General features: G+C 48.2%; 1 protein-coding gene across 1 annotated transcript in view; it reads right to left on the bottom strand.

The window, feature by feature from the left end:
* Nucleotides 1-26,246, bottom strand: part of MAML3 (mastermind like transcriptional coactivator 3) — a 195,314-nt gene extending 169,068 nt beyond the window's left edge. Inside the window, exon 1 of the mRNA XM_084286169.1 lies at nt 25,779-26,246. Within this exon, the coding sequence (XP_084142295.1) occupies nt 25,779-26,213 (435 nt within the window). The 5' untranslated portion in view covers nt 26,214-26,246. The remainder of the gene's footprint in view (nt 1-25,778) is intronic.
* Nucleotides 26,247-27,712: the final 1,466 nt, after the last annotated feature.

The following is a 27,712-nucleotide window of genomic DNA, read 5'->3' as shown; positions in this document are numbered from 1 at the left end:
CTATTCGTAGAGCATCACTTAAGATCCTCTTGGCTTTGCACCGAAGGTGAAGAGGAGATATCAGCCGCCCTTTTTTTCCCCTCCCCTTCCTGGCAAACTTCTTCCTATCAAAGCGACCGAGCCCCATAGCGCGCCGTGCAGCAGCGTCGCTGAGCAGCATGGCTCCTCCGATGAGCGCCAGTCAGTGGGACAGGGAACCCTGTGCCAGGGACAGCCCAGTGGAGCTCCTCCTCCCCACTTCACCTCTGACAAAATTCCCAGCTACCCACACATTTTTACTTTAAAAGCAGACGTGCAGGGAATAGTCTCGCAGTTGCGTGCCTCCTGATCACCATCTCTAAAAGATCACCGTGTGCTTCCCATTTCCAGTGGAGAATGCCAAAATGTTATTCCTTTGGCCATGGCTGCAGCCATAATTAGGATGGACTGATCAAGCGCTTTGCCCCAGCCCAGGAGGTCAGGGGAAAATGAGATTCACTCTGCACCTGCAGAAGGGGGACATTACTGCCCTGCCTTGTAGGGAACTGAGAGGTCTGCCACGTTAGACTGCAACGTGCCAATGGCAAATGCCTGCAGCACCTACTTTGAACCATGGTAGATGTCGGGCAGCACGTGCCCTGGCCCCTCATCCCATGCTGCATATGAATGCAACACCTTCTGGCAGAGTTTATTCCTGGAGGACCAGGTCATAATCGTAATAAGTGAGAGGAGGTTTGCCTTGTGCTTGATGCTCCCTGTCCCAATCCTTCCTGCTCCTCCAAGCACCTTCAAACAAATCGGTCAAAACGTCAAAGCCCCAGTTCAACAGGCATGCAATGCCTCCTGGGGTAGTAGATGACTATAAATCAGAGCCAGACAGACAAAAGGATGCAGTCATTTATTAGAAAGTTTCATCCACCGGTGTCCAAACCACACTAGTAAATAGAAATGTCAGCTGACCGCCCATTTTAGAGCCGTATTTTTAGCTGGATGCTTTAGGCCGCAGCGTCAGCGCCGGGAGCTGAATGCCCCATTCAGGCCCTACGTGCGCCCGCCGCGCGCTGTTGCCATGGGTCGGCCGGCACACAGTAACGCGACTGTGCGCCTGGGCCCCCGGCTCCTAACTCCCAGCTCCCGAGCCACAAGGTAAATAAAAAGCCAGTCTTTTTTGGTCTGGACTCACAAGAACACAAAGGGGCCTGAGGACCCTCAGCCCTAGGGCAGTCCCAGCACGCCCCTGGATGCTGGTGTTACCTCTAGCAGTCATGGCAAACTTCAGGAGGAGCGAGGCTGAGACTTCACGAGCACCTTTTTAACACGTGATCCAAACCAAGCGCTATAACCAAGGCATGCAATACCATCTCCACGCTCCTGTGGAGCTGCTTCTCCCTTCCCAAGCACGGCAGGAAGGCTGTGCCAGCACGCACCCTCTACCCACCCAGACAGGAGGCCATCCTGCGGCTGAGCACGAGAGCCAACGCTGCCCACGCCAACCACGGGGTGGCTTTGGAAGGGGCAGCAGGCCTGCCAGGGGGCTCAGCCCACACAGCAGAGCCCACAGAGCATGGGCTGCGGGGTCTCTGCTGACAACGAGGAGCCAGAGCCCCGCTTTCACCCCACACTGTTCAGACGGCGGGACAGACTTCGCCACCGGCCTAAAGCAGGCCCCTCGGCGGACTTGCACCAGCAGAGCCTCTGGGCCAGGGCTGCTATCGGCAGTGCCCCCTACCCCTTCCTTCTGGCACTGGTTCAGCACTATCTCAAAGGGAAGGGTGCCACCTACAGCACTGCGAACAACTCTTCCTCCAGCACCATGGCTTTTCTTGGATGTCTCCCAACGAAGAATTAAGCAGGTCCAGCCACCTGAAATGGAAGCTGGCTGATTCTTCCATGACCAGGAGGTAGAACTTGTCCTCAAGCTGTTTTTTACTTCGCAGATACAGAAATATGGTGTCTCAGACAGATTCCTCATCTTTATCCCCTTTGCGTCTTACTATTTTCCTCTACTACAACACTTGCATGTCAGTACTATCAAAAACACCACATTATCTTAAAAAACAGTGGTTAGGTAGCGCATCACACGTGCTTTACTTCAGAACTTCTTCAGAGAAGATTTGGCCCCAGCCCCTCAAGCTTATGCCCCAAATTCCTTTTCCTCCCTTCCATGGGAAGGATCAAGGCAAAGAACAGATTTTCACTCTTGTACAAGCCACAGATTCGTGTCTTTTGGAGTTCCTGCATGTGTGACATCTGACCTCTGAAGAGGTATTAGAAGTGAGGCACCGCTTCCTGTTTTTAATCTTGCTAAAGCCCTATTAATTCATACGGGGATGCATAACCAATAGGTAGAGCCTGCAAACCAATTCTCTCTCTCTCTCTCACAGAAGCACGCCGGCTCTATCCGTCAATGCTAATCTGAGATAAATATCCCTGTGCAGAATACACAACAGGCACGCTGTCCAGAAGGAAGACAAAGAAGTTGAATTCGTCTGACAGAACCCACCTGCCATTGTTAATGAAACGGTCGGCAAATGAATAGGTATCCACAGCCACTGCCAAAACTAAAAGAATAATCCAGTAAACCACAGCACCAGTTCAGCTAAATATGAGGATTAGGTTCCCTTTTCTTCGTGCTCCAATTTTTATTATGCAAGAATTTTTCTAATTATTACAAATTTGCAATGAAATACAAGCTCTGGTCACAGTTAAGAATCTACAGCCAGAAAACAGGAGGGAAAAAATCAGAATTAATGACCTTTGTAATAGCTCAAAAGAATAAACTGTTCCATTCATGACTGTGCTCTCCCTGTGAGGAGCTGAGGAATGGCCAGCCAGCCAAGGGCCACACCAGCATGCTTCGCTGGAGCTTGATGTGGTCAGCAGACATCTCGCCTAGCAAGTTCCAGCAGAGTCTGAAAACCAAGGACACCACGAGGCGAGAGGCAGCGCCGAAGCAGCACATCTCCACACTTCCAGGCCTGTGCTTGGGGACAGGCCAGGAGGCAGCGGGACAGCCACACGCTGCCACCAGCCAGGATCTTGGCTGGCACTGCAAACAACCGGCCCGGAGCAAGAAGTCGCATAGGGAACAGGCCAGGAAAGGTCCTGAGCCTACCTCTGCACCAGCCCTGCCATCCCAGTGCCCCATGCCCCTGCACGAGGAGCAGCAGCTGGGCAGGCCACAAGGATCCTGATTCCCTGCCATGTGTGGCACAGAGGGAGGGGAGGGCAGAGGGACCCCTGCAGGCGCTGCTTTGGCTGGGATCTCGTGCACACACCAGAGACGCCGTCCTCGCTCTATGTGGCCACGGACAACAGCTTCACGCTGCGGCTCGCTGGCGAGGAGCCAGCGGGAAGGGCCAGATGGAGAAGGCAGGCTGCTGGCCTGGCAGCGGCGACCCAGCGCACAAACACCAGAAATACAAAACGCCCCACAGCAGAACTGCTCCTCTTGTACTCTTCTGAGGCATTTGGCCTGTTAAAACCCTCACTCTCACTCCCGCAGCTAACAGCCAGAGACTTTAAACCTATGTGGAAACCACTATGACCCAAGGAGCCTCTAGCTTTCACAAGAGCAACATCCCACCAGTCAAACTGGGGGGACACACTGCTCTGAAAATTTTATATAACTTCGCTTTATATATATGTGTATATATATATATATATATATATATATATACATACATATATATGAGAGAGAGAGAGAGAGAGAGAGAGAGAGACATAATATGTATACTTATTTATATATTCTGGCTTCCAGTAGCCTTTATAGGATGAAAACAGTAGAAAAAAAAGAAACAACACAGAAATGTGAATCATACTCAGAAATGGGGGAAACACTGGAGAAACACCATCAATGACCAAAGAGACCCACACCTATACACCATGCACTTCCTCATCTACCACGCTGCTCCTCTGTAAGCACGGGCATCTTCAGCAGGCAGTTCAGAGCAGCTGCAGGCCACTGCTGTAGCTGGTAGCACACTGAAGAGGAGAGAGATGGTACTCGGCACCTGCTTTGCCAAATGAGGTGTTTTCAGGCAAAAAACACCAGATACGGATGTATCTGCACATTTAGTACGTGCACGCAGTGACTGGTTCTGTATTAACAAGCCACCACGCTCATAAACAGCGAGTCAGATGCTCAACCGGACAGTCACGTCCAACTGGACACGTCAGTTAGCCATCCCCAGCCTCATTGTCAATGCACGTGTTAATGAGTACCTAACTGCATTTTTGTTCTGGTATTTATTTATTAGCCTCCCAGGCTTAATTTATTCAGATTCATTTCCATACAGATGCAACATCCTGTGCTCATAACCGCACTGGTCTGCTAGGCTTCACATCAACCCAACATCAACCTTAGTCTGAGGGACTTTTTCTTTTTTTAATTAAACAATAGGACTAAGTTTAACCTCTTACACTGTAGTTTTCTGCATATATCAAAACCTCTCAAGTCCAGGGGTGTGTGGGCTTGCCAGCTTGATGCTGCATGCAGAACCAGTGCTTTGCAGCAGCTGGGACTAATCCCACCAACACTTTCCTAGTTCATTTCACCATAAGCATGTGCTTCTCACACTGCTGGCCTCCTGCTGAAGCCAAGAAACTTCCTTACTTCAGTGAGACCTGTCCTAAGAAGGCTTCTTTTGCAGTATGACTGATAGATAAGGACTTACAGGACTGAAATTCCCTTTCTACTTCTTTCTCAGATGTGCATGAAGGATGGTTTTGCCAACTGCAATATAAGTGTATTCATTAACCTACTGTTTTGGAGATCTGGTACTTGTACAGAGTCAGGTGAGCCTCCAACCCCCACGTAACTTTGAATCAACGCTCAGTCTTTCTGCAGAAATAAACAAAAGAAATCCCCTAATAGATCTTCACCTTCCTGAAAGGCAAGCCACGGCATTCCTGCCCTATCTCCCTACGGCAGACATCAGACCAATCCTAAAGAATATACGTGAGAAGGATTAATAAAAATGTTTCCTTTTCTAAGATACACCAATTAACAGATGTGACCGATGAAAGCAGACTATTTCACAATCACAAATTCTCAGCAGTGACCATTCCTGTATGTCAACAAGTAAACTAATATTAGTTCTAAAGAAAGCCACAAATCACAACCAACTGTGTCTTTTGAAGTGAAGCCTGTCTAAAGGGAAACACCTACAATGTGAACCTGGATGCCTTTGCTAATGAGTAATGAGAGGTATTAAATTACAGGCTGCCAGACACCTCCCCTGGAAAAGCCCAGCTTTTACCGAAGGTGAAGACTTACGCAACAAGCTACCAGCTCTGAAGAAACCAACAAAGCATTCTCTGTAAATCAGTACTGCTTCAAACTCCTCTAGAAATATACCCTCTTTTATTCTTTCCTAGTGAGCCACCGTTTGTAAGGCTATGACCCTAAATGTTCACAGCTAAATCTGCTTGTTTAATTTCTCTTTCCACCCTGGTTTCATGAACAGTTAGATACCATAGTCGCAGGAGCCATTGCTTTCCTCCTCTCCTTCTGCTTCCTTGATAGATTGCCCTCATAGTGAATTTTCATATTCCTCATTAACACTCCTCATGTTAAACCCTAATCCTGCAGAGGTGAGAGTACTGAATGTAATCTCTGCCTGGAAAACCTTCTGCTGGCCCACAAAACCTGCTCCAGGTCTCTGCTGGATCAGGCCCTCAGCCCAGATTAGCTGGGAGTTACCGCGCCTACCAGTGCCGAGAGAAAACTCTACGTTTAACTGCAGTTGAAGTGTTTTCTAGCAAATATGGAAATAATTTTTCACTGGGGGTGGGGGAGTTTGAAATTTTTTTCTATTACTGTCTCTTTCAGTTACAGCAACTAAATAAGATAATTAATATTAGATAGCTAGAGCATAGATTTACTCCACCACAACTGAGGTAGAAATGATCTGGTCCAGACATCATAGACAGGCAAGATCTTTTGAACCAACTGTGAATACCAGTTGGATTTGGGCCACAGGAGGACTGCCAGTGCTCCAGATGTCATTAAATGCAGAAATAAAACCTACAGGTATTTCTTAACAACCGTGATGCTTGGCAGGTCATTTCTTATGCTACTCCATTACATACACATTTTTATCCCTACAAAAAAAAAATAAAATCCAATGGCGACTCATTTTTCTCCACTTCATTTTATGTAGAATATTGATGCAATGTGAGCCTGCAGAGAAAAGGTCTGGATCTGGCTACAGTACAAATGCAACCAGGAAAAGGAGAGCAGGCCACACGCATGTTTCTACATTAATCTGTTGCATGTCATCATTTTCCCATTTTTCCCACAGTCCCATTTTAGAAATTCTATATTTAGTCTACTAGATTTTGATCTTTTTCCATGGTCAGAAAGGAAAGGTTGGTCACTAAGATTTGCTAATTTTTTCCTAATCATAGATTCGGGGGGCCAGGGGAAACGTATGCAAAGATATTTTATTGTTTTGCACTTAATACCTAACTCCAAAGAGCAGAAGAGAAAATAAGTTCTCTTATATATGCATTGACAAATTAAAAGTGGGCCTGGTATTCCAGCAGCCTCCAGCTAAGCACTTTCCAATATGGCCCATGACATTACACTGAGCAAACCACCCTGAAATTACTCCCAAAATACAAAGGTTGGTTCTGTCCACAGAAAACAGCATTTGCTAGATGATCTCTACAGAGTGCTGAACCGGCAGCAGTACCAATTACATTTTCATTAGATAAACATAGACTTACATTAGCATTTTTGGCAAAACTGCGTATCGTGCTATATATTATTACATAACCTTTAAACTCTCTGATCATTTCAGTCGCTTCTGTTAAATGCAACCTCAAATTTTATGTTTCGTCTTTGCCTCTGCACACCTCCTTGCAGCGCAGTGGAAATCTCATTAATTAAAACCACAGCAAACCACGCTTTTTATATATTTGTGTTCTTGATCAACACTCTGATCCATGTGGCATCCCAGGTGTGCGAGGTGCTTCCCAAACATAGCCACAGCCCCCCTGTACAAGAACTTTCTAGGAAAGGTTAAAACCTCACCACTGCCTCTCTGCTTTCTAATACACCAAGAACTACACCATCAAAAAGCAAAATATCCGCCAAATATTTTCTTTTAATCCCCACCTGTATGTATTTCCGCAAGGAGTTTTACTTCCAGACACACTCGTATTTCCCACCCGTGTCCATCTAAGGAAAGACAGCAATCAGCAAAAGGTTCCCAGCAAATCCAACACAGATTTTACACTTACTGGTGAACGAAAAATATCTCGATCTGTACTGACAGCTTTATTGTAATACACAGATAAGAGATGATAATAACGAAGACACTAGATAAAAAGATGTATTTCAATGAAACCGGCTAACAGACACCGAACAGTAGCTGAACATCACAACTTGAAGCTATCTACTGGTACTTCAAACTTTCCTGATTACATTTGATTTTTTCCTCTTTAAATGGCTAGTTTTCACGCCCTTAACTGTCTTGGCACTGAAACTAAGACTCTGGAGAAGATATCAGCATTTCACAACCCTCAAAGCCACCTGCTAATTAACTCTAAACTGAATATCGCGGAATGAAATCTGGGGCAATATTTTTGAATTTAAACACAAATGTATATATTTTTGTCACGATGTCCGCACAGTAATTATTCAGCAGGAAGAAAAAAAAAAAAAGTGCTTTCCAGAATCCTCCACCAAAGCAAGTTTGCACTCTAACACAGCAGACCACTACTTAACAATTCACACTTCAACTGCTGTGTTTTACTTCACCCTTTTATCTTTCTTCCATGTTTTTGATATGTAAAACAACAAATGATTCTGAACTTGCAGCTGGCAAGTGATTTTTATTTTTTTTTATTATGATAGCTCACAAAACAGAGTTAACTTAGCTAAATAAAACTAATCAATTTACCCTGGTTAGCAGAACAGAGCATTCATTAAGTCTGTTTGCTCTAAAGACTGCTATGCACACCTTCACCACCTGGCATCTGAGCATGGACAAAGCCTATCTGATCTGGAGGAGGGAGCATGAAAAGCCCCATTTGCTCCTACGATTTCATGCTGAGGGAAACGGGACAGTGGGGGCCAGATCTTGATGTCCTTCATTAGGAAAAAAAATAACCTCAGCAAGGTCTCCCTGAATTTTAGCCTAGTAAAAAATAAATAAAATTAAAAAAAAAAAAAAGAAAACAGTAAAAACTTAAAAGAAATAAGCTGTACAGAAACAAGTTTCCTTACAATACAAAATATTTACATCTGCATAAATTACATCTTCGTGCTTCATTACAATCTGAATTATAATGTTAAACTCCTTATTCTGATATAAGCTTCACCAAAAAGAAGTTAAAGGTAGATATCTGGACTGATGAGCACAGCAAGGGAAGCAGATATAGATATCATATAGGCAGGGTAAATGACTCAGGTTAGGAGGACGGAATAAGTGCAGCACTAAATGGTAGAGGCTTTAAAGCCCCATCCTGTTCCCACTTACTTTGAAGACAGAATGCCTGATATAAATCAAGGTGATTTAAATTGCTGATTTTAATCAGGATTGAAATTACCAGGCAGGAAACCCTGAACGGAATAAATCAGTCTTTTTTTTTTTTTAATATATAATTATTTTTCCTAGGGAACGGTCAATACTGCCTGGTTGGTAACTATTAAAACATGTAACTTGACAACCCCATATGTCCTCTGCATTAAGTATGATACATTTTCTTGAAACATGGAAGGACTATGCAGCTGCACAAAGGCTATACTTCTTGCAAGACAGTTTCTTTCTCTTATGAACTTTCTGATGGCGATTGCTACAAAACGAAATTCTATTAAAGCACAGCAAACCACCTTTTCTTTTTAAAATTAATTTTAAAAATACCTTCTGTGTACCTGTTATGGAAGAAGAGGAGTTTATCAAACTGGCTTTTCTCTGTATTTAAAGAGATTTAAAATTAGTGGATACCTTATATTTTGCCCTATTCCTATACATAAGTGGGAAGCAGAAGTCTCCTCCTGCTCTCCCAAGAATCAGTTTTCAGGCTTAAAGGCACTAATTGAACAGAGTAAGCTCACAAAGACACCATAACAGCCCAAAAGGTTCTTCTAAGCATTTTCTTGCTTAGGTATTTCAAAACAACCTTGTTCCAGATTTTTTCCTAGATGTTAGCCTTTGCTGGTTTGATTTCCTTTAAAATTTCAGTACAAATATAGCACTTAGCTGCTTTTTCATGCCCGAATCATTTTAACAGGTGACAGCACGTTTACACATAAGCTCTCCTATTTACACATCTAAATTGTGTTAAATATATATATATATTTAATGTATTAACTGACCTCACAAATCTGAGTTACTGAGAACCGGGTGATTCAGGTTACTGATGTTTATCCATCCTCATTTGAGGGGTGGGACAGACAAAAACCAAAAACTAAAACCCTACCGCCCCACACACGTGTCCAACGAGGGCCCGAGCAGGGAAGTAGAAATGAAGCCCTTCGCAGATGAGCATAAACACAGCAACTCGCGAAGGAGTAACTGCAGCTGACGAATGAAATAATAATCCCTATCCATCGGTTTATTCTGGTCAGTTCTGAACTCTCTCTTTGGAATGCAACAGAGCGACAACAGCATGACCTCCAACACTGGGGGAGGAAGGGTGCTGTGCGGACCTGAGGAGAAGGAGCATTAGAGTACGATACTCCATACCTCAGTCTTGTTTCAGAAGGAATCTGAGTAGTAAGACAAGACATTTTAAGCAGGTGCACTGCATGAAAATGAAGACAGAAAGCGCATGTGGGGGGCAGCAATGCTGCCAGGACTGCTTCTTCACCGTGACAGGGATGGTGCTACTGGAAATAGGAAAGAAACCCTTCAGACAGCGCTGCAGTGATCAACAGATATGACTCAATTTTAGCCTCCCTGTCTCCTCCTTCAGCTTGCAAGGAACAGGATCATTTGTGACTGCAGAAAAAGAAGTCAAATTCTTCCTTTATCTGGGCTAATCTATTTTACTAAGTATGGCAGCAGTTCTTTGGAAAAAGACACAGAGTAATTGCTACTATTACCAGCATAATCCCTTCCCCTGTCTTAGATGTGACTTCTTCCCTCACTGCCTCTGTCAGCCTACTTTCTGGAGCAGGGCATAGTACAGCGTGGTCAGTTACACGTGCATGCAAAGTGGCCAAAGGCTAAAGCACGCAGGGAATCTGCAAGCCTTTGTCACCCGTCAGGCTGTGCCAAAACATAAACAAACACACGCACAAATACTACATTATGTTGGTTGGTTTACAGCTGGTGTTGAAGCTCTCTCACTGCACTGAGTGCTGCTCACTGAAAGAAGCCACCCCGGAAAATTATGGAGTGAAAGAAATAAAATCAGAATATCAAAGGTGGAGTATGAAAGGGACATGCATTTTGTACAAGTGGTTTAGCCCCAGAAGGAATTAGTACTTTGGCCATCGCTGTGATTTTACAAATCACATTTTAACATCTGGAACAGCTCTCAGCTTGATGGTCACCAACAGCACGTGTTATTTTGTAAAGACAAATTCCAGTCGCTAATCCCAAATTCGAGAAGTTACGCACTCCAAACCACCTTAGTCCCTACGGAAGCAGACAAAAGCAAGGCAGTTCGCATAAAAACCATCAGGCTATTGACGTGACAGCCGAGCTGGAAGGCACTTCAAGGCTCAGTCCCAGCAGCACCGTGCTGAGCCCCGCCAGCAGCTCCCCTGGATGCAGCCGGGCTCCCTCCTGCAGCTCCCGTGACACAACGGCACGGGCACAAAGGAAAAAGGGCCCGGCCGAAGCGAAACAGATCTGCCTGGCGGCCATCAGTGCCGGTGGTTACACAACCCCGCGTGTTACCGGTAGCTTCACAGGACTCCCACAGGCTGGACGGCAGCCAGGACGACCTCTCGGCTATTTTCTGTCTCCTACAGCTCTCAGAGAAGTTTGCGCTCTCTCTCGACCGGCTGGATTTCTAGCAGCGGGTAAAAGCTAAATAAATACCCAAGCTAGAGAACAAAAAAAGAGTTAACATAAAACCTCCCCTCAAATTAAAGCGACTTCCTTTTACGTAAAGCCCATCTCTCGCTCGGGGCTACTGACAGCACAGCAAGCAAGGGGTAGCACAGGCAGCACGCACCTCCCGCTGCCCGAGCCCCTGCAGCCTGGGCAGAGCTCAGGGCTTCTCGCCAAGGCTTCCTCCTGCTCGCCACAGCAATCCCAAGGACATATGTGTTGTTTTGTTTTGTTTTTTTTTAACTTGTGGGAATGGACTCCAACTATTATACATTACAGTCTTGCACCTTGCAAGACTTTTAATTCCAGAGCAGTAACTCTGGATCAGACTTCCCTGAGCTTGGATCACAGCAGCAGTATTTTAGGAACAGACTTGTAATTTTCAGTTTTCATAGCTGTCTTGGTTAATTCCTCAAGGCACCTAAAGTACTCGCTCCTACCAACGTACTGAACTAGTATGTGCTAGCCTGGCAGACTAATGCTCCTTTTCCCAGCACTTAATCACTCACTAACACAAACAGGTGTTACTGCCCCAAAACCACACAGCTGGCACTGCTGTGCCCGAGGTGACCGAGATCAGCGAGCAGCCCTGCAGCAAAGAACTGGGCCAACACTCACCCAGAAACAGGGGCCCTTAACTCCTCGAGCCCTTCAGCACCAGTTCTGACAGAGCAGCCTCTCTGGACTTGCCCTCACAGCAAGGGGCTGAATTATGCAATGAATGACAAACCCTCTGGAATCCATACTAAAATTGGCTGGGGGAAAAAAAAAAATCCCCTCAGGCGTTCTGGCTCAGGTTTATCAACCATTACAGGATCAAATTGCTTTGTGGAAGAGGGCTCTGCCACCTCTGCTGAGCAGTCAAGTCTGAATCCTCTTCCAGAGGGATGTCCTCTCCCAGAGAGTTCACCTTCATTGCTGCATGGTTCAGAATATACCTCTAACATCGCACCAAATGAAAAAAGCTTCAGGAACCACCACTGGAAAGAGACTGCCCTTCCTCCATTCCCACACACCCTGCTCAATGAGACATCCAGATCGCAGCCCAGTATTCACAAAAGCAGCGGTCCACCTCACAGAGGCTTCAGCCAGAGAGAAGAAAGCCATCACTAAAAATATTTAAAATTCAGCCTAGTTCTGAAATTTCATCTCCCATATGCAATTGAGCCATTACTGAGATGAACCCACATGGTGGTAATAGGGGATACTGACCTGAAGCAGCCAGTAAAACCATGTTGCACAAACAGCAAGAGATGTGTTTTTTTTTTTTTGTTCCACCACCACCACCTTAGGAAGAATTAAACTTAGTCGTGCCAGGATGAAAGGCCTCTGCAGAAAAATGATTTTGGAGGAAATGAAGACTTTTTCCAATCACATAATTTTCTTGAAGTGACAGGGCCCTCCAATTCTTCAAACTTCCACCTTACAAACGGAAATTAAAAATATGGTCCCAGTTGTCAAAACACACATTTACCATAAATAAACCCATTAGTCACTGCAAGGTTCTCCCTATATGAATTATCCTGTCTTATGAGCAATTTTGGTTTGAGGCTACCACACGGTAGAGACTAGCTAGCTGTACGTCTCTTCTCTGATACTTAACAACCAAATACAACATCCTCTGCTACAAAGAATGATAGCCTTAGAGCAATGTGACATGTTTATTATTATAAAGCACTTGTGAAAATATGTTTTCTTAATAAAAATTGAACCATCAGTGGACATCATCTGTGCCCAATGAAACCAGTCAGAGAGCAGCTGCACATAAATGTATGTATATTTATGAAATGTACATTCAGGTTCACTGTGAGGAATTAGAAATGCAGTGTTTATGTGTTTTTTTTTTTTTTTTGGCATTTCTACCACCCAGACAAATAAAATTCACACATGAACACTGAGAACCGTGAAGATTTGGGTCTCCTCCCCTTGCAGGACAGCCACAGGTCTCTGCCACTGGAGCCAAAAGCAGTGCTCTGGTTTGCACTCCTGAATCCTTTATCCTCTTTCTTTCAGTCAGAGCCCAGGCCACACACCTCAACAATCATTTGAACCCAATCTTTCCCAAACTTGCAATATCACCTTACATTCACCATGCAGCTTTTAATGCCTATATCAGGAGTTTTGAAAAGCTTACGATTTGTGGATCTTTAGCACTCAGAGAGGGAGCGGGGGGTTTCCCAGCAAAGATGCAGATAACTTTCAGAAATTTCCCTTACTCAAATTGCTTTTCTTAACTGCCACTCAGTGTCACACGATCCCAGAGGCGTGCAGGCTGTATGTTAGAAATGACAGCTCTAGATTTCTAAATTCTAAAATAAAAACTACAGATAGGGAGTTTGGGAAAGCAGAGCCAGCACTTGTTGACATCAGATCAAGAAAAAGTGTTACAAATAAAATCATCTTTACAAACACTCAAATATAAGCAATTAACCTTTTTTTTTTTTTTTTTTTAAGCTTGCCAAAAGTCACTTTATTACAAGAACTAGCATGGTTCTTTATGCACGTATTGGATTGGGCCTGTCAGTAGTAACTTCCCAAGACATCCCCCAAATTTTGTTCCAAGTATTACCACCGTGCTTGCACTTCTGTAATCTTCTCTGGACTGAACATCTCCACGGATATCTTTCACTCTCCCTCTCCTCAAGCCCTGTCTCTCAGAGATGAGCTAAATGAAGTTAAATGGCCCTTTTAATACCCCATTATACAAAGAATCCCTTCACAACACAACGAAGAATAAGAGATTGATTTATATCGATATTTACAGAACAACAAAAGGAACTGAAGCAATACATAAAAACACTGCTGTCAATAACGGAGAGGAAAATAAGTACACTATTGCTTACTATTACCAAAATACCTGAGACCCTCTGTTCTCTCTGGGGGGAAGAAATGAGTCTCACTCATGGGATGGTGCATCCTACATCCTAGGTGTGAAACTCAATGTCTTCTCCCATGCTCTTGCAACACCGAGCATCTACAGCTTTGTTTTTACCTCAAGGCCAAACTCAAATTCTTGTGATGAAGGCAAGTCAAATTTGCCTAATCCGAGCACAAATACTTCCCATACAGGTAACACATTGACATACGTAGCTGAATATGTATCTCCAGCACATTCTGGCACCCTCTGGGATGAGGAGAGGTAGCTCTGTGGCATAAGGTCCCTTACTGAAGTTCCACCATTACGTAGTTCAGTAATTAAGTAAAGTTGTCAGCTCAGTATTATGGCTGAAACAAAAAAGTACTGCAGATAGAACTCATTTCTGTCATCTATCCAAACACTAATAAAGTTCTCTCTAAAGCTGGAAAAGGCACCTTTCTGGATCATACAAATCCTATTACAAAGCACTCTCTGAAGAGCTTTTGAGACATTCTTATGGAAAAATTTCAGTTGCTTTGCCTGATACAGTAATGGCCCAGGTTGTGCAGGTCCAAGTAGGTCTGATGAAACATGGTATTAATTTTCAAGCTCACCTGTTTAACAGTATGCATCTAAATTAGCCACCCCGATGACACGAAGTGCTAACCACCTGCTTCACACACCATGGCACAGGCAGGATAGCTCAGCCAACGAAAGGATACGATTGTGTCTATGGCTTAATGCCCTGTCAAATCTGTAAATCTTCCTGAAAACCCTCGCTGCTCGGTAGTGCAGTCTGACCTCAGGGAGGGAAGCTCATCCTCTCCCTTCCAAAAATAAGAGGCACTACCACCCAAGGGAAAGGAAATCTCTCATAGCTGTTCAGTAAAACAAGGCCTGCGGTGCACTCCTCAGCATTTCTCTCCAGATCCACCAGAAAACAGGAACACAGCCAGCCTCTGCACCACTGTGAACTACCTGAAATACTTTCCACTTGTTCCACTGGTTTGAGAAACACGCATTGCCTCCTACCTCCCACAGCAATCAAGTTCGGAAACTGGTTTACATTAGCAATGAATGGATACATCTAGGGAGAAAAATATATACGTATATTGAAATGTAGCTTGTTTTATCAAGACCAAGTGAATCCATTGGGAAAAAAAAAACATACCACCCTACTTAATCAACTTCAGAAGTATGCAGATAGGATTTGGACATAAAGGACTTACAATACACACGTGTTCGTTGCTAATGTGTAAGAGGTCACTTGGGCAATAGCTTTCACGTGAACTGCTGCAGCCTGTTGGCAGCCTCCAAGACATACGCAACAGGTAACTACGAGAAGCAGGCCTGCTGTCTGCGGGTTTACATTTGCTGAGTAACTTTGTCATACAAATTCATTATCCGTGCCACTGCAAACTGCTCCGAATTCCTCAGATCAGAGCAAAACCAAAACATCCGTCACCACCTAATTTAACCAGAGTGCAGAAAATCATGTAGCACAACGCACTGTAATGCCCTCGTGGATTTAAAACCCACTTCCTTGGGTCTCTGCAATTCTGGTGCAGCGCCTTCCTGCTTCTTGCAAATGGGAAGCATGTGGCAGGACAGCGAGGGCAAACTTCTGTACCTACTGCTCCTAAGATGAACGAGACAGCAGTCCTGGAAACACAGGAGCAGGGACATGCCACATGTCCCTGTCACTGGGCTCCTGTCGGCGGAGCAGGCTACAGGGAGGCAGACCGTGCTCGGTGCGGATGAAACCTTCAGCACGCAGCAGCAAGACACGGCTAAGCACGTGGGAAGCGCACCATTTTCCACAGGTAATAAAGCGCTTAATTTCCCTATCCTCCCCCTTCCCACTGCTGGGAGAGACCGCAAATGGCAGATCATGACATGTAACTCAAATGCACTGAGGTTCCTCATTGCAATGGCTTCAAGAACTTCCAAGAAAAAAGCAGAGCAAACTGTGTGTTTTTTCCTAATTTCATCCTTGGATTATGGATGTAAACCGTTTTAGGCAAATTTCTCCGCAAGTTTCAAAGTGAAAATGGCTTTGAAAATATGATACAACTAAGAACAGGATGGATACACATATACATATACAAATAGGATATATACATACACACTTTTTGTTTTTGAAAGCAATGATATGGCCTTTATGGAAGACAGCCTCACCATGATCCACCTGTGAGCACAGCGGCTGCATTAGTACCCAGAGAGCTGCAGAGCTCTGTGATAAACTGCAGCACCATATGCATTTGACTTGCTCATCTGCACTCAGGCTACTAATCCATCTCTGCTAGGACGACTGTAAGACAACTATCCTGGGTGTTACACCTTTTTAAAGCAGAAACAGGCAGCTCTGCTAAAATACTCACACAAAAACAACCACAATTAAACCAAAAGCAAGAATTATTAAATTTTTGCAAGACTTCTGCCCTTGTGTATTGGAGTATTAAGTGTATATAGATCTTGTCTAAGAAAAAAATTATTTTTGATGTCACACTGATACTGCTCTAATAAAACTGATTACATATTTAAACAGTTTCGAACATTTTGTTTCCTGCCTTCAAAACAAGAAAGACATTTGATTTTCAGCTTACATCTTGAATCTTAAGACATGTAAGAACTGTATATTTTTTAAAAATGCATCTCTGAAGTAATGATTTTTTTCTTACAAGTTCATTTATGCTACTATCCTCTACAGAGCCCCATGCACATGACAATCACTATTTCTCCCTTAATTGGCCATCTTCCTGCCTTTACAGACATCTAAGTTTGTAAATGAAGAGCTCAGAAGAGCTTCTTTTACCTTAAAAAAATAAAAATAAATTAAAAGCATTCCAAAGGGGGGGGGGAATTCTGAGGTGAAGCAGTTTGGTGGAATTTCTGCCATATCCTACCAGTGCTTGATCTGCCCAGCACAGCTCACTCCTGCCACGACCCTTCTGAGCAGGCGAGCCAGTCCACGTTAACTCTTTACGTGGCGTTCTGACGTATGCTCTTTATGAGATCACCGTCCACAGCACACGTCACAGATCTGGGGAGGAAACAGTTCTGAAACCAGAACCATGTCTTCTCAGGTAACTACTAGCAGAACTCAACATTTGAAACACACTGCATCAGAAATACCACTATCCCTAATGCTGCTGTCTACCTGCTGTGCTAACGGGTTGGGTTCTGGTGAGCGAGTTAATTCTGAAATAAACCATCCAAGAAAGGAGGGGGAGAATGAACAGAAGCACAGCCCCGAATCACCCATCCCTAACTTACTGTATCACCAAATCACCTATTCCAATCAGCATCCAAACTAAAGTTTCATGAAAAAATCCATTCAGAAAATTATAATTGACATCATCTTTACTAATTCTTGTATTAGAAAGCTACATACTTTGTGATTTTTTTCTCCTGGAGCACTTGAATAAAAACCTTTGTCATATTGTCCAGAGCGGGACTCAGAAGGCAGATAAAACTACGCATGAGACGAGATGCTCTACCTTGGACTTGCCATCTCACCTAAATATCACCTTAATCCCATAAGTACGTCAAGACACCACGTTCTGTGAACTGCAATACCATCTACGCAGGCCTTTCATAATTATTTTACCCTGTTTATTATTCTATGTGGAACTGTAAATGAGCAGAAGTGCATCGAGCAGCCTGTATCACACTGCAGATGTAAACCAAAACACTGTCTCTCCTCGTTTTATCAGAGAACAAAGTTGGTCAGTTTTAGGGAAGAAACCAGGAAATGACATACAAACACTACTTTTTCCCTCACAGGAAGGAGAGGGACGACCTACCCGATGCAGGTGCCGTGGCCAGCGCTTGGACGCCTGCTTCGGAGACAGGCCATACTCCTCAGCCCTCTCACCACCCTTGTAGGTAGCAGCACTCCCAAAAACCTTCTGCAAGAGCCCTGCCGGGTGCTCCAGGTGCTGCTTTCACTGCCAGGCTGACCACAGCCGCACACAACCACCAGGTTTCCAACAGGTAACACACGTGGCCCCACCACTAGCTTCAAGCAGTGTGGGATTTCACAGCAAGAAGGCCACACGAGACAGATTCGCCATCCCCGAGGAATCACTTTCTCAAGATAGCAGGTATTTAGATGCAAAATGAAGGAACAAAACAGTGCATTTCATGTGTTCAATATCCATAGCAACTTTGGAGAGAGAGGGCCTGTGCCAGCTTCCTAGAGCCCCTCTCCGGCGGTAAGGCTGCCGCACGATTCACCACAGCAACTGCTGAGGGGAAGCCTGTGACTTCGCTCCTCCAGATCAGTTTTGGTTTTGCTATCCCACACTCACAAGTCTCCATTGTCACTACGCGCTGCTGCCATTCCCCACAACAGAAGTGTTACTGAGAAAGGCAGCGAACCCTGGTGTAGATACCAAGGTAGAAAATGTTTAAGAAGTGAAATGAAGGAGAGAAAATAAACAATATTTTTCCCTTATTTTGCATTATGTAGAATATACATTAAAACATGTTAGAAAAAAAATAAGTCCAGTGAAAAAAAAAACAAAGCCAAATTCTCTAAGGGTAATTTTCAAAACTGCAGCAATCCAGACCTTGAATAATCTCATGCTAACAAGTTTGTAGGCTAAGAGTTATTTATGTCATCAAGGAATGAAGACTGATAGCACTGTAACCTCCGCATGGCATCTCCGCTTTCACTGGAATGCAAAGATCACAAGCTCAGCCCAGAAACTTGCTGCAATGCAAGGACTCGCAGACGATTTTGCACCATTACTCCCCATCCAGTGAAGGACTACACGCCAGAGCACTCCAGCCCCTTTGGAGCTCAGGGCGGCTGCCGTTCAGCCTACAGCCAAAGTATGAGTCCACTGAAGTCTTCAAGGCTACTGCTTCGATGAGAACCAAAGCTATGTTGAACAAATAAAGATAACGCTTGCCAAAAACATCATTAAAAGTTGGTTGTTTAATGTTTGCAGCAGTTTTCCCTGTGCAGCCTCCCTTCTGCCCTGGAATGCAACCCAGAGCAATCACAACAACAGCCACCGGCTGCTGGGACCGAAATGAACAACAGCAAAAATCACATCTGAAATGTAACAATCTTTTTAGCAGTCCAAAGACAACTACTGCCAGCTAAGATATATTTTAAAGTCATTTTCTCAAATACTAGAGCATCTGTAACCACAATACTCTGCATAAACAGAAGTGATAGGAAACGCTACGATTTCTCTCTTGGCTAAGTGCTGCTCTATCCTGCTTAAGGAAATGCCTTAAACGATTGAAAAAAAAAAAAAAAAAAAAAGCAAACACCTCCACTACTTCTCATAACTCTTCCACTCTCTCATCTGCCACAACCAACTCCCTTCCTCCCTCAGATTAAACACAATGAACAAGTGCTATAAGATCACCGTGGATTAGGTACAACCCAAAGGAAAAAGAAAGGAAGCTGAAAATACAGGAAATGGATACGTAACTGTGGATCTTAAACTTATCATTCCAGTACATCCCCCTCCACCGCCAACACTGATCACAAGTCCTTCACTTTGTCATTTACAGCATGGTGTAAAAGCCAGTCCATACGCACATGCACTGGTCTACATAAATATACATGTAGCTACGTGGGCACGGTGGCTGCTTGTTGTGCTAAGGCTCAGGGTCAGAGCCAAGCCAGGGACCAATTCTCTGTTCCTTACCTAGGCATGCAGCATCCCAGGGCTCCCTGAACAGACTGGAGATCCTTCAGAAGCAGCACAAAGACATGGCAGGAAAGGTACCCCTGCGCAGAGGTATTTATGGCTGCTTGTCCGAATCCCCACGCCTGAGGAAAATGAAGCTGGAGTTGCCTTATTCAAGCCCCTGCACAGCACAAAGTTAAAGCAATGCAGGGAGGAGCCCCTAGTGTGAAGAAGGGAGGAGGGCACGAGGCAGAGCCCAGCAGCCCCACCTGCAACCAGTTAAAAATCAACTCCACCAAGCTTCAATTGCTGAGGACCTTGCAGGACAGAGCCCTATACAAACACCTTACAAAAAGCAGCCCTGATAAAAAAAACATGGGAAAGAAAGCATGGGAACTGTTGGTCTTTCTGTTTATTAGCTTAGTTATTCTGAAAGTCATAACTTCAACCCTCTTTTGTGCTCCATGCATGCTGTGGTTGTGCAGAACTGACAAGCAAACCAACCCATCATCCCCACTGCCAGCGGCCTGAACAGTCACAGACATCTACGGAAAACGCACGGAGACTACGGGTGGACGTGTCTCTTCCCTCAGGTCAACTAAACAATAAAGTATTCATATCTTCTTACCAATTACACTGTATGTGGTGGCAAACAAAATCGATGTGAAAGAGGGAAGTCTCGAAAGAAAGCAGCTCAGCCCCTTCCTGTAGGCAAAAGAAAAAAATCAGCTGCTGCTATCTCATTAGCCACTGCCAGTTTAAAAAGACAATTTCTCTCACCCCCTGTAAAAGTGGGTTTCCAGCATTCAGAAAGCAAACAACAGCAGACTACAAACACTGTGGAACTGAAGCACGTGAGGGGGAAGCAAAAGAGTGATCAAAATTAAATGGTTTTATGATTCACCATCTTAGACAAACTAGGAAAATAAATACTTCAGATTGCTAAGCCTCCCCAATTCCCACTGCACGTCCAAGTATGTTCCTTATCTGAACAGCCTGCGAGATCCCTGACTGGAAAACTGATTGCAGGTTCAAAACTTCAGCCTGAGACTGTACTTCACATTTCAATGCAGAAAACAGTGTGCTTGAAGGATTCCAGTCAGCACTTCCTGGCTGTCAGACCTGTCCTTAAACCTCTGCTAATCCAAGCACATCTCTCCCATGAATTATACATACTGGAGTAATATGCAAGCAAATGGCATGTACACGCGAGTGTTTAAGGAAAAATGAACTCTGACTTTTGCTGCTTCTCACGGCCTTTCCTGTGCCAGTGCCTGAATTAAGGGACAGAAGAATCGTGTCCACCTACCCCGGCGTTACTCAGCTCAAATAAAAAAAAGTATGGCAGCAGGTAAGCATGTTTCAGGTCACACGTCCGATACGTCTGTCCTGGGATAAGGGCAAAGTTTCACAACAGGATTAAGGTGTTGTAAGACTGTGCTGCCCATGGGAGGGACAGTCAAACAAACCATGGCTCCGACCCAGCTGAACACTAACCCAGAAGAAAAGGGGATAAAAAAAAATGTTTCCATCCTCCCTACCCGCTCGGTAGGTCGAGCCAGCTGACAGAGCTGGCAAAGGGAGGCGGCAAGAAAACGCGGCCACTGACAAGAGCATGAAAGATGAGACTTCCTCGGTGGCGGCAGCTCAGATTTACACCAGCTTAAGCCACTTGTGAAACCTTAAGCTATAGGTCAAGTTACCACAAATTTAGGTTAACCTACATGCGAGCGACCAATTGTCCCTACACAATCACGTGTTAATATTTTTGGCTCTGCGTTAGCAGAATGAGTTTTGGCCACCTTCCAGCCAGAGTCATTCTTCCTGAGCTTCACAACGCCTAAAACTTCACTCCAGGACTTGTAACACGTGCTGTTTGTCAGGCTGAAGCGTGGATTTCACTGGGGCTGGCTACAGTATGTCAAAACACAACTTTTCCTGCTCCGGCTCCGGCTCGTAATGACCCAGCCCACTATCTTTTAGAGAGACACTTTCAGTCGGAGCACACGAAGGTCATGAGGGACTAGTAGTGCTTGAAGCGAAGAGTCTCTCCATTCCTTTCCATTTGCTAAGCTGGAATCTATTGTGCTGACGAGCTGCAAAAGGAGGTCAACGCAAGAACTCCTTGTCCTAGAGGACAGCGATCGCACGGGAGCATCAGGCATGAGTTGGTATGAAAAGGAGAAGAAAAATGGGAGAGGCTGTGGAATAAGAAAGATCCACCCTTAGAGGAAGAGCAAAATAAAAAGGGTTGCACGATGACTCCTTCTATGAGGCATATGAAAAATAAGAAGCGCTGTTGGCCTGGGATTTAATTCTGGTATCATCCCAGTTTTGCATTAACTATTGACTTTACCCCAGCGCGAACAAGATCAGACACAGCTTACAAACTGAAGAGATGTTTCAGCCTATTTAGTCATCAGGCATGAGTAAGGACTGCAGCACTCGACCTCTTCTGGAAAATAAGAAGTATCCAAAATACCATTTTTCCTTTTCATCCTTGCAATCCCAGAGAAATAGGCCTTTCCTACCACGTAACCGATAAACGCCTGAGTGAGTTACACCACGACACCACCTGAAGAAGAGCACCAGAGCTGTGCTCAGGTGTATGAAGGCACACGATAACTACAGCAAGGTGCACCATCAACACAGCAGGTGTACGCTTTAAAAAAACGCTCGCAAGACCGACAGCATTATTCAACAGTCGATATCTTGAATAAAATTAGCCGTGAGTCACTGAGGGAAACCAAGAAGTTATGCATGCCACTGGGGATACCTTTTCCATGAAAAAGGAGAAAGGAAGGGGGAAACTACTTTCCTGTGCTGGAGTATTGCCAATGATGAGGCGACACAGCCAGATTTTGGTAATTCTCAGCGTGCCATTCTGTCCCAAGGCAAAGCAGGCTGAAGGGACCGGCCTGCCCGTCTCCCTTCCCTCAGGTAGAGCAACGTGACCATTGACTTCCACGAGGCAGCGTGTTAGCCCAGGATGGGTAAAAAGCAGTATTGGAAAATACTGTGTTTGCCAGCCGTGTTTTCTCTAACTCTAAACTAATTCCGAATTGGCATAGTTACGCCTTGGCAGGGGAACAGAAAAGATGATCTAATAGGTCATTTGACTTCCGTCACTAATTTCTATGATCTAAATAACATTTTATGGTGTTTAAAACTCAGTTTCCTAAGGGCTAGTTTTAGGGTTAGGAATGGTCAGTTTGACAGTGGCTATCAAGCCCGTAGCGATGCTAAATAAGAAAAGAGTTGAAGAGCTTTTAAAATACGAAAAATTATCTCCAGACCCTTTTTAAGTTACAGTAGAGCTGAGATGCAAATCAATGTGCATTGGAAGGTCAATGTGGTAATTACAGAAGTAGCGTTTCACTGGGCAAAAAAACAGCAAGAACACCCAATAAGAAGGGCAGCGTCGGGGATAAGACAGAGAGGCGATTTCACTTGGCAATATGTACATTATATACGCTATTATACACTAAATATTTATTATTTATATTATACGGACACACATATATCACCTTGGAACCACGCTCACACAATACCAGGGATGCAGAGCCAGAAAACTCCTGCACTTAAAGCAGGAACTGAGAGGGCAGATTAGCTCACAAAGAACCAAAGCACTGAAATAATGCGCTGATGTTTCCTGGAACCAGTCCGAAGATGAGCAGCAGAGTTTTGGATGGCCTGCAATTTTTCCCCACACTTCTTTTGAAAGCCTAGCTGGTACAGCATTCTAATAATCCAGCTCAAAAGCACGGAAAACAACTTTGGCTTTTGCCAGGTTGGACTGGAAAAAAAAAGTCCTCCCAGCTATTTATAAACAATTTTAATTTTTGTGCACATCCTAATCGATGCCTGCATGGGAGCAAACTAGAGTTGAAACCCCTGTTCTCCTCAAGTAGGATAGGCTGAATTAGCTATACATTGAGATACTCCAAAATTCAGCCAGTGAAAGCTCGCTCTGTATCAAGACCCAAATTCAGCGTAGCTCAGCACTTCGCGAAGTACAGGCGAGCCTATGCTCCTACGTGCCTTTTCAAAAAAAGGCTCCCATTGATAAGTGCCTGTCAGTTGACACGGAGTCCTAAACAGTGGAAACTGCACAATCCCTTTCATGAACTCAGGGAGCGAGGGTGCACCCCGTGGGGGTGGTGACAAGGAGCACTGTATGTGCCAGAGAGTTCCTACTCCGTCCAATGAAGAAAATCAGAGCGTGTCTTTCAGTGACGATCACCTCCTACAGACACCTTTTACCCACTTTCTGGGAGGGTTTGCTGGGCACCTCGCTGCCCGGCCCCACGTCTCTGAATTTGGAGGGACGCACACACACACTCCGGTAATATTTTCCTTGCCCTCCTGATGAAAAAGCATCGCAGACGGTGTCTTCTCACTGCATTTGTTGTCGTGAGTCCTAACCGACTGCCTCTACTCCAGAACGCGCGCTCTGATAATGGGAGGGAAGGATTTAACGCTGGTTTTGTGCGAGGAGTAACGTGCTAGCAGACCCATGGGATTGTGTCACTGTGAACCTCTCAGCTGGAGGTCACCAGAGAACAGAGAAAGGGAGAAAACCGCAACGTATAGTTTAGTGTTTTCTCAAGCTGGAATAAAGTATTATATAAAGTTGAACTGTTTCAGTAAATGGAAATCACGATGCATTTAAACTATGAAACTTAGCAAACTCGTGCTTGCCAGAAGTGAAGAACTTTGTTTGTACCATAAAAGTCCCACAGAGAATACCCTCCAGCTGCTTTGAAAGGAGCAGTTTCCCAGGTTTTAAATACAGCTTTCATGTGCCTACGAAGCCACCCTCCTGTTCCCAGGTTGTAATCGACGCTCTACAGGTGAAACGGCGCAGATCACACTTCCGATTTTTGCTACAACGCTTCTTGCAAGCGGTCTTAGCAAGGCAGTGCTTGGTGGCAAAGGGTCCTTCCCGAGAAAGCGCCGGGGTTTCTCTTTAAGCTCGGAGTGCCGTGCACACGGAGCAGAGATAAATGGCGTGCGGGCTGCCAGCTCAGCCCCAGCCCTGCCGTTCCCGTTCCCCTGCAGCCGGGCTTCCCCCACCGCGGAGCCCCCCTCTGCCCACTTTGCTCCCCCAACTTTGGCACCTTGCGCATCCCCCCCGGAGGAGAAGGGGAAGGGGAAAGGGAGGGGGGCAGCGACCGGCTCGGCTCGGCTCGGCCGGGGCCGCCCGGCTCTTCCCCGGGAGAGCCCCGGAGGAGGCGGAGGAGCCGCCAGGAAGGCGGCGAGATGTCAGGGAGGCTGCTCCGCTTCCTGCTGGCCGGGATGCTGGGGGGGATCAGGGGCGCACACACACACACGCACACGCAGCGCCCAGCTTTTGTCTGCCGCCGGCCGGCCCCGTCCCCACCTCCCCGCCCGGGGCGGACAAAGCGGCCGGCAGCGAGCCGGGGATGAAGGGGACGGGACGGGGATGGGACGGGCTGGAAATGGGATGGGTTGGGATGGGATGGGATGGGATGGGACGGGACGGGCTGGGGAGGCCGCCCCCCGCCGCTCCGTCACGGTTCCCCCCGCGGGGGCCGGCGGCAGCTGCCGCCCTGCGGGACCCCCCCGCGCGGCAGGGGAGGGAGCGAGGGAGGGACGTGCGGGGCTTGGAAACCACACGCCTCCTCCTCTCCTCCTCCTCCTCCTCCTCCTCCCCGCCGGGCTCCGCCGCCCATTGTGCGCCCTGCAGACGGCGAGGCCCCGGCTGCCCCCTGCCCGGCAGAGAACGAGGTTGGGGGCGGCTCCGGGACCCCCCCTCCGCCGTGCCGAGCCGAGCCGTGCCGAGCCGTGCCGCCGGCCGCGACCTGCTATAAATAAGGCCGGCGCTGGCTCCCCCCGCGCCGCCTTTGATTATTCATCATGGGAGCGGGCTGGGAGTGGGAAACTCCGCTTCCTACTCGCGGCTCCGCTCCGTGCGGCTCAGCCCCCGCCCCCTGCCCCCCCCAACCCCCCCGCCGCTCGCCGAGCTCCTTAAAACCCGAGCAAAGTTTAGGAAGCGGCTGAGCGCAGCCTGCTCTCGCTTGGGGCGCCGGCTGCCGGCCTCCCCCGGCGGCGGGGAGCCCCAAATCACGCACCCCACGGCCCCGCTCCCCCCTCCTCCAAAACAAATAAATATAAAAACACAACAAAAAGTTTGCTGGCTCCACGCAAGTTGCGCGAACGCCCCCCCCAAACACACACACACACGCTCCGTGCCCGAGGCCGAGCCTCCCTCCCCTCCGGTGGGGGGCCCGGGCCGCCCCCTGCCCTTACCATGATCAGCGTGTGGTTCCTCTGCTCCGCCGCGGCGGGCTCGGCATCCTGCTGCTGCTTGCCCTGCTGCTGCTGCTGCTGCTGCTGCTGCTTGGCGCCCGTCTTCTTGGCCCTCTGCTCCAGCGTCCTCTGGTAGAGGCTCACCGTGTCCCTGCGCTCCAGCTCCAGCTGCTCCGCCTGGGCTTGCTGGTACCTGCTCTCGCAGCTGACATGGTGCCGCCGGCAGCCCTCGATGCGCTGCCGCAGCCGCTCCACCACCGTGCTGTGCTTGGGGACGCCGCCGCCGGCAGCATTGTTCCCGGGGGCGGCGGCGGGCGGGCCGTGGGGGGCGCCGGCGACCCCGAGAGCGGCCCCGCCGAGCCCGCCGCCCAGGTTATTGTTGATGCAGATGCCCCCGCCGTTGGAGGCGGCGGCGGGGGCCGCGAAATCCCCCATCGCCTGCCCCGCGCGCACTATTTTGGAAGAAGTTTGGAGCCTGCCCCCGGCGCGCACGCAGCCTCCTGCGGGGTCCCGGCGGGATACTTTTCACGGGGCCGCCGGGGGGAGGAGGGGGCGCCGGCATGTAGCGGGCAAGCGGCGAGCCCCGGCGAGCGTCCCTCCGCGCCCCCAGCCGATCCCCCTCCAGGCTCTCCAAAACATCAAGCGGGGAGCGAGCGGCGGCGGGGGGGGGGAGAGCAGGAGGAGGAGGAGGAGGAGGAGAGGAGGGAGGAGGAGGAGGAGGAGGGAGAGAGGGAGGGAGGAAGGCGGCGAGCGGAGGTGCCGGGAGGTTATCGCCGGCGGCGCGGCCACCCGCACGGCCAGCTGTGCTGCTGCTGCTGCTGCTGCTGCTCCTGGTGCTGCTGCTGCTGCTCCTGCCGCTGCTGCTGCTGCTGGTGCTGGGGCGGCCGCCCCCGGGCGCTACGGGGCCGCTGCCTGCCCCCCATCGCCCATCGCCGCGGGACCGCCTCCTGCCCCCGGACACCGCTCCGCCGCCGCCGGGGAGCGAGCCGCATGCACGCGCGCGGGGCCGCGGGCACGCGCGCCCCCCCCCACCCCCGCTTCTCCGCCGGGCACGCGCCGCGCGCCCCCCCGGCATGGAGCGGAGCGGAGCGGGGCGGGGGGGGGCCGGCAGCGGGGCTCCCCCGCCTAGAGAAAAGTTTTGGGGCCGCCGCCGCGCCGCGCCCGCTGCCCGGCCGGCCGCATGCCGGCGGGGGGGAGCCCGGCGAGCGGCCGCGGGGCCGGGGCCGGGGTCGGAGCCGAGGCCGGGGGGGACAGCAGCAGCAGCGAGGCTCCGGGGCGCTGCCCCAGCGCCGAGCCCGTGCCGCTCCGCTCCGCTCCGCGCCCTGCTGCTGCTGCTGCTGCTGCTCCTGCCGCCGCTCCTGCCACCATCACAATGATCGAGCGCCCTCCTCCTCCTCCTCCTCCTCCTCCCGCCGTGCCCGCGCAGCGCTAGCAGGACGGCGGCGGCTCCCCCGGGCCGGCAGACCCGGGGACGCGGTGCAAAACCCGGCGCGGAGCCGCCCGGCAGGAGCGGACGGCTCCCCCCGCACGGCTGCCCCCGCACGGCTCCCCGCACCCCGCCCGGAGGGCTCCCCCGGGGCCGGGGGCTGCTGCCCGCGGGGACGCCCCCCGGTCTCCCCCGGGGGGCAGGAAGCGGGGAGCACAGCGTGCGGGGCACCGCTCCGCAGCCGGCTTTGTCTGCTCCAGCCGCTGTCGCGATGGGGACGGCTGCTTGTCACCTCGTCCCCATCGCGACAGCGACGCGGAGCGAGAGCGGCGAGTGCGGGAGGCGGCGGGGAGAGCCGGGGGCTGTCTCGCTCGTTTTGATGGCAACGGAGCGCCGGCAGGCCAGCGCCTCGGCCGGCTGCGCTCAGGTTGAACTTCCAAGGAGTTTTTGGGCTCCTCCGCAGTGCCCCCTGCAGCCCGCAGCCCGCTGCAGCGCTGCTCCCAGCACA

Source organism: Netta rufina, assembly GCF_964035555.1.
Source record: "Netta rufina genome assembly, chromosome: 4".
Taxonomy (NCBI): Eukaryota; Metazoa; Chordata; class Aves; order Anseriformes; family Anatidae; genus Netta; species Netta rufina.
Note: the sequence above shows the minus strand (reverse complement) of the source record. Positions and strands in the feature narration are given on the sequence as shown.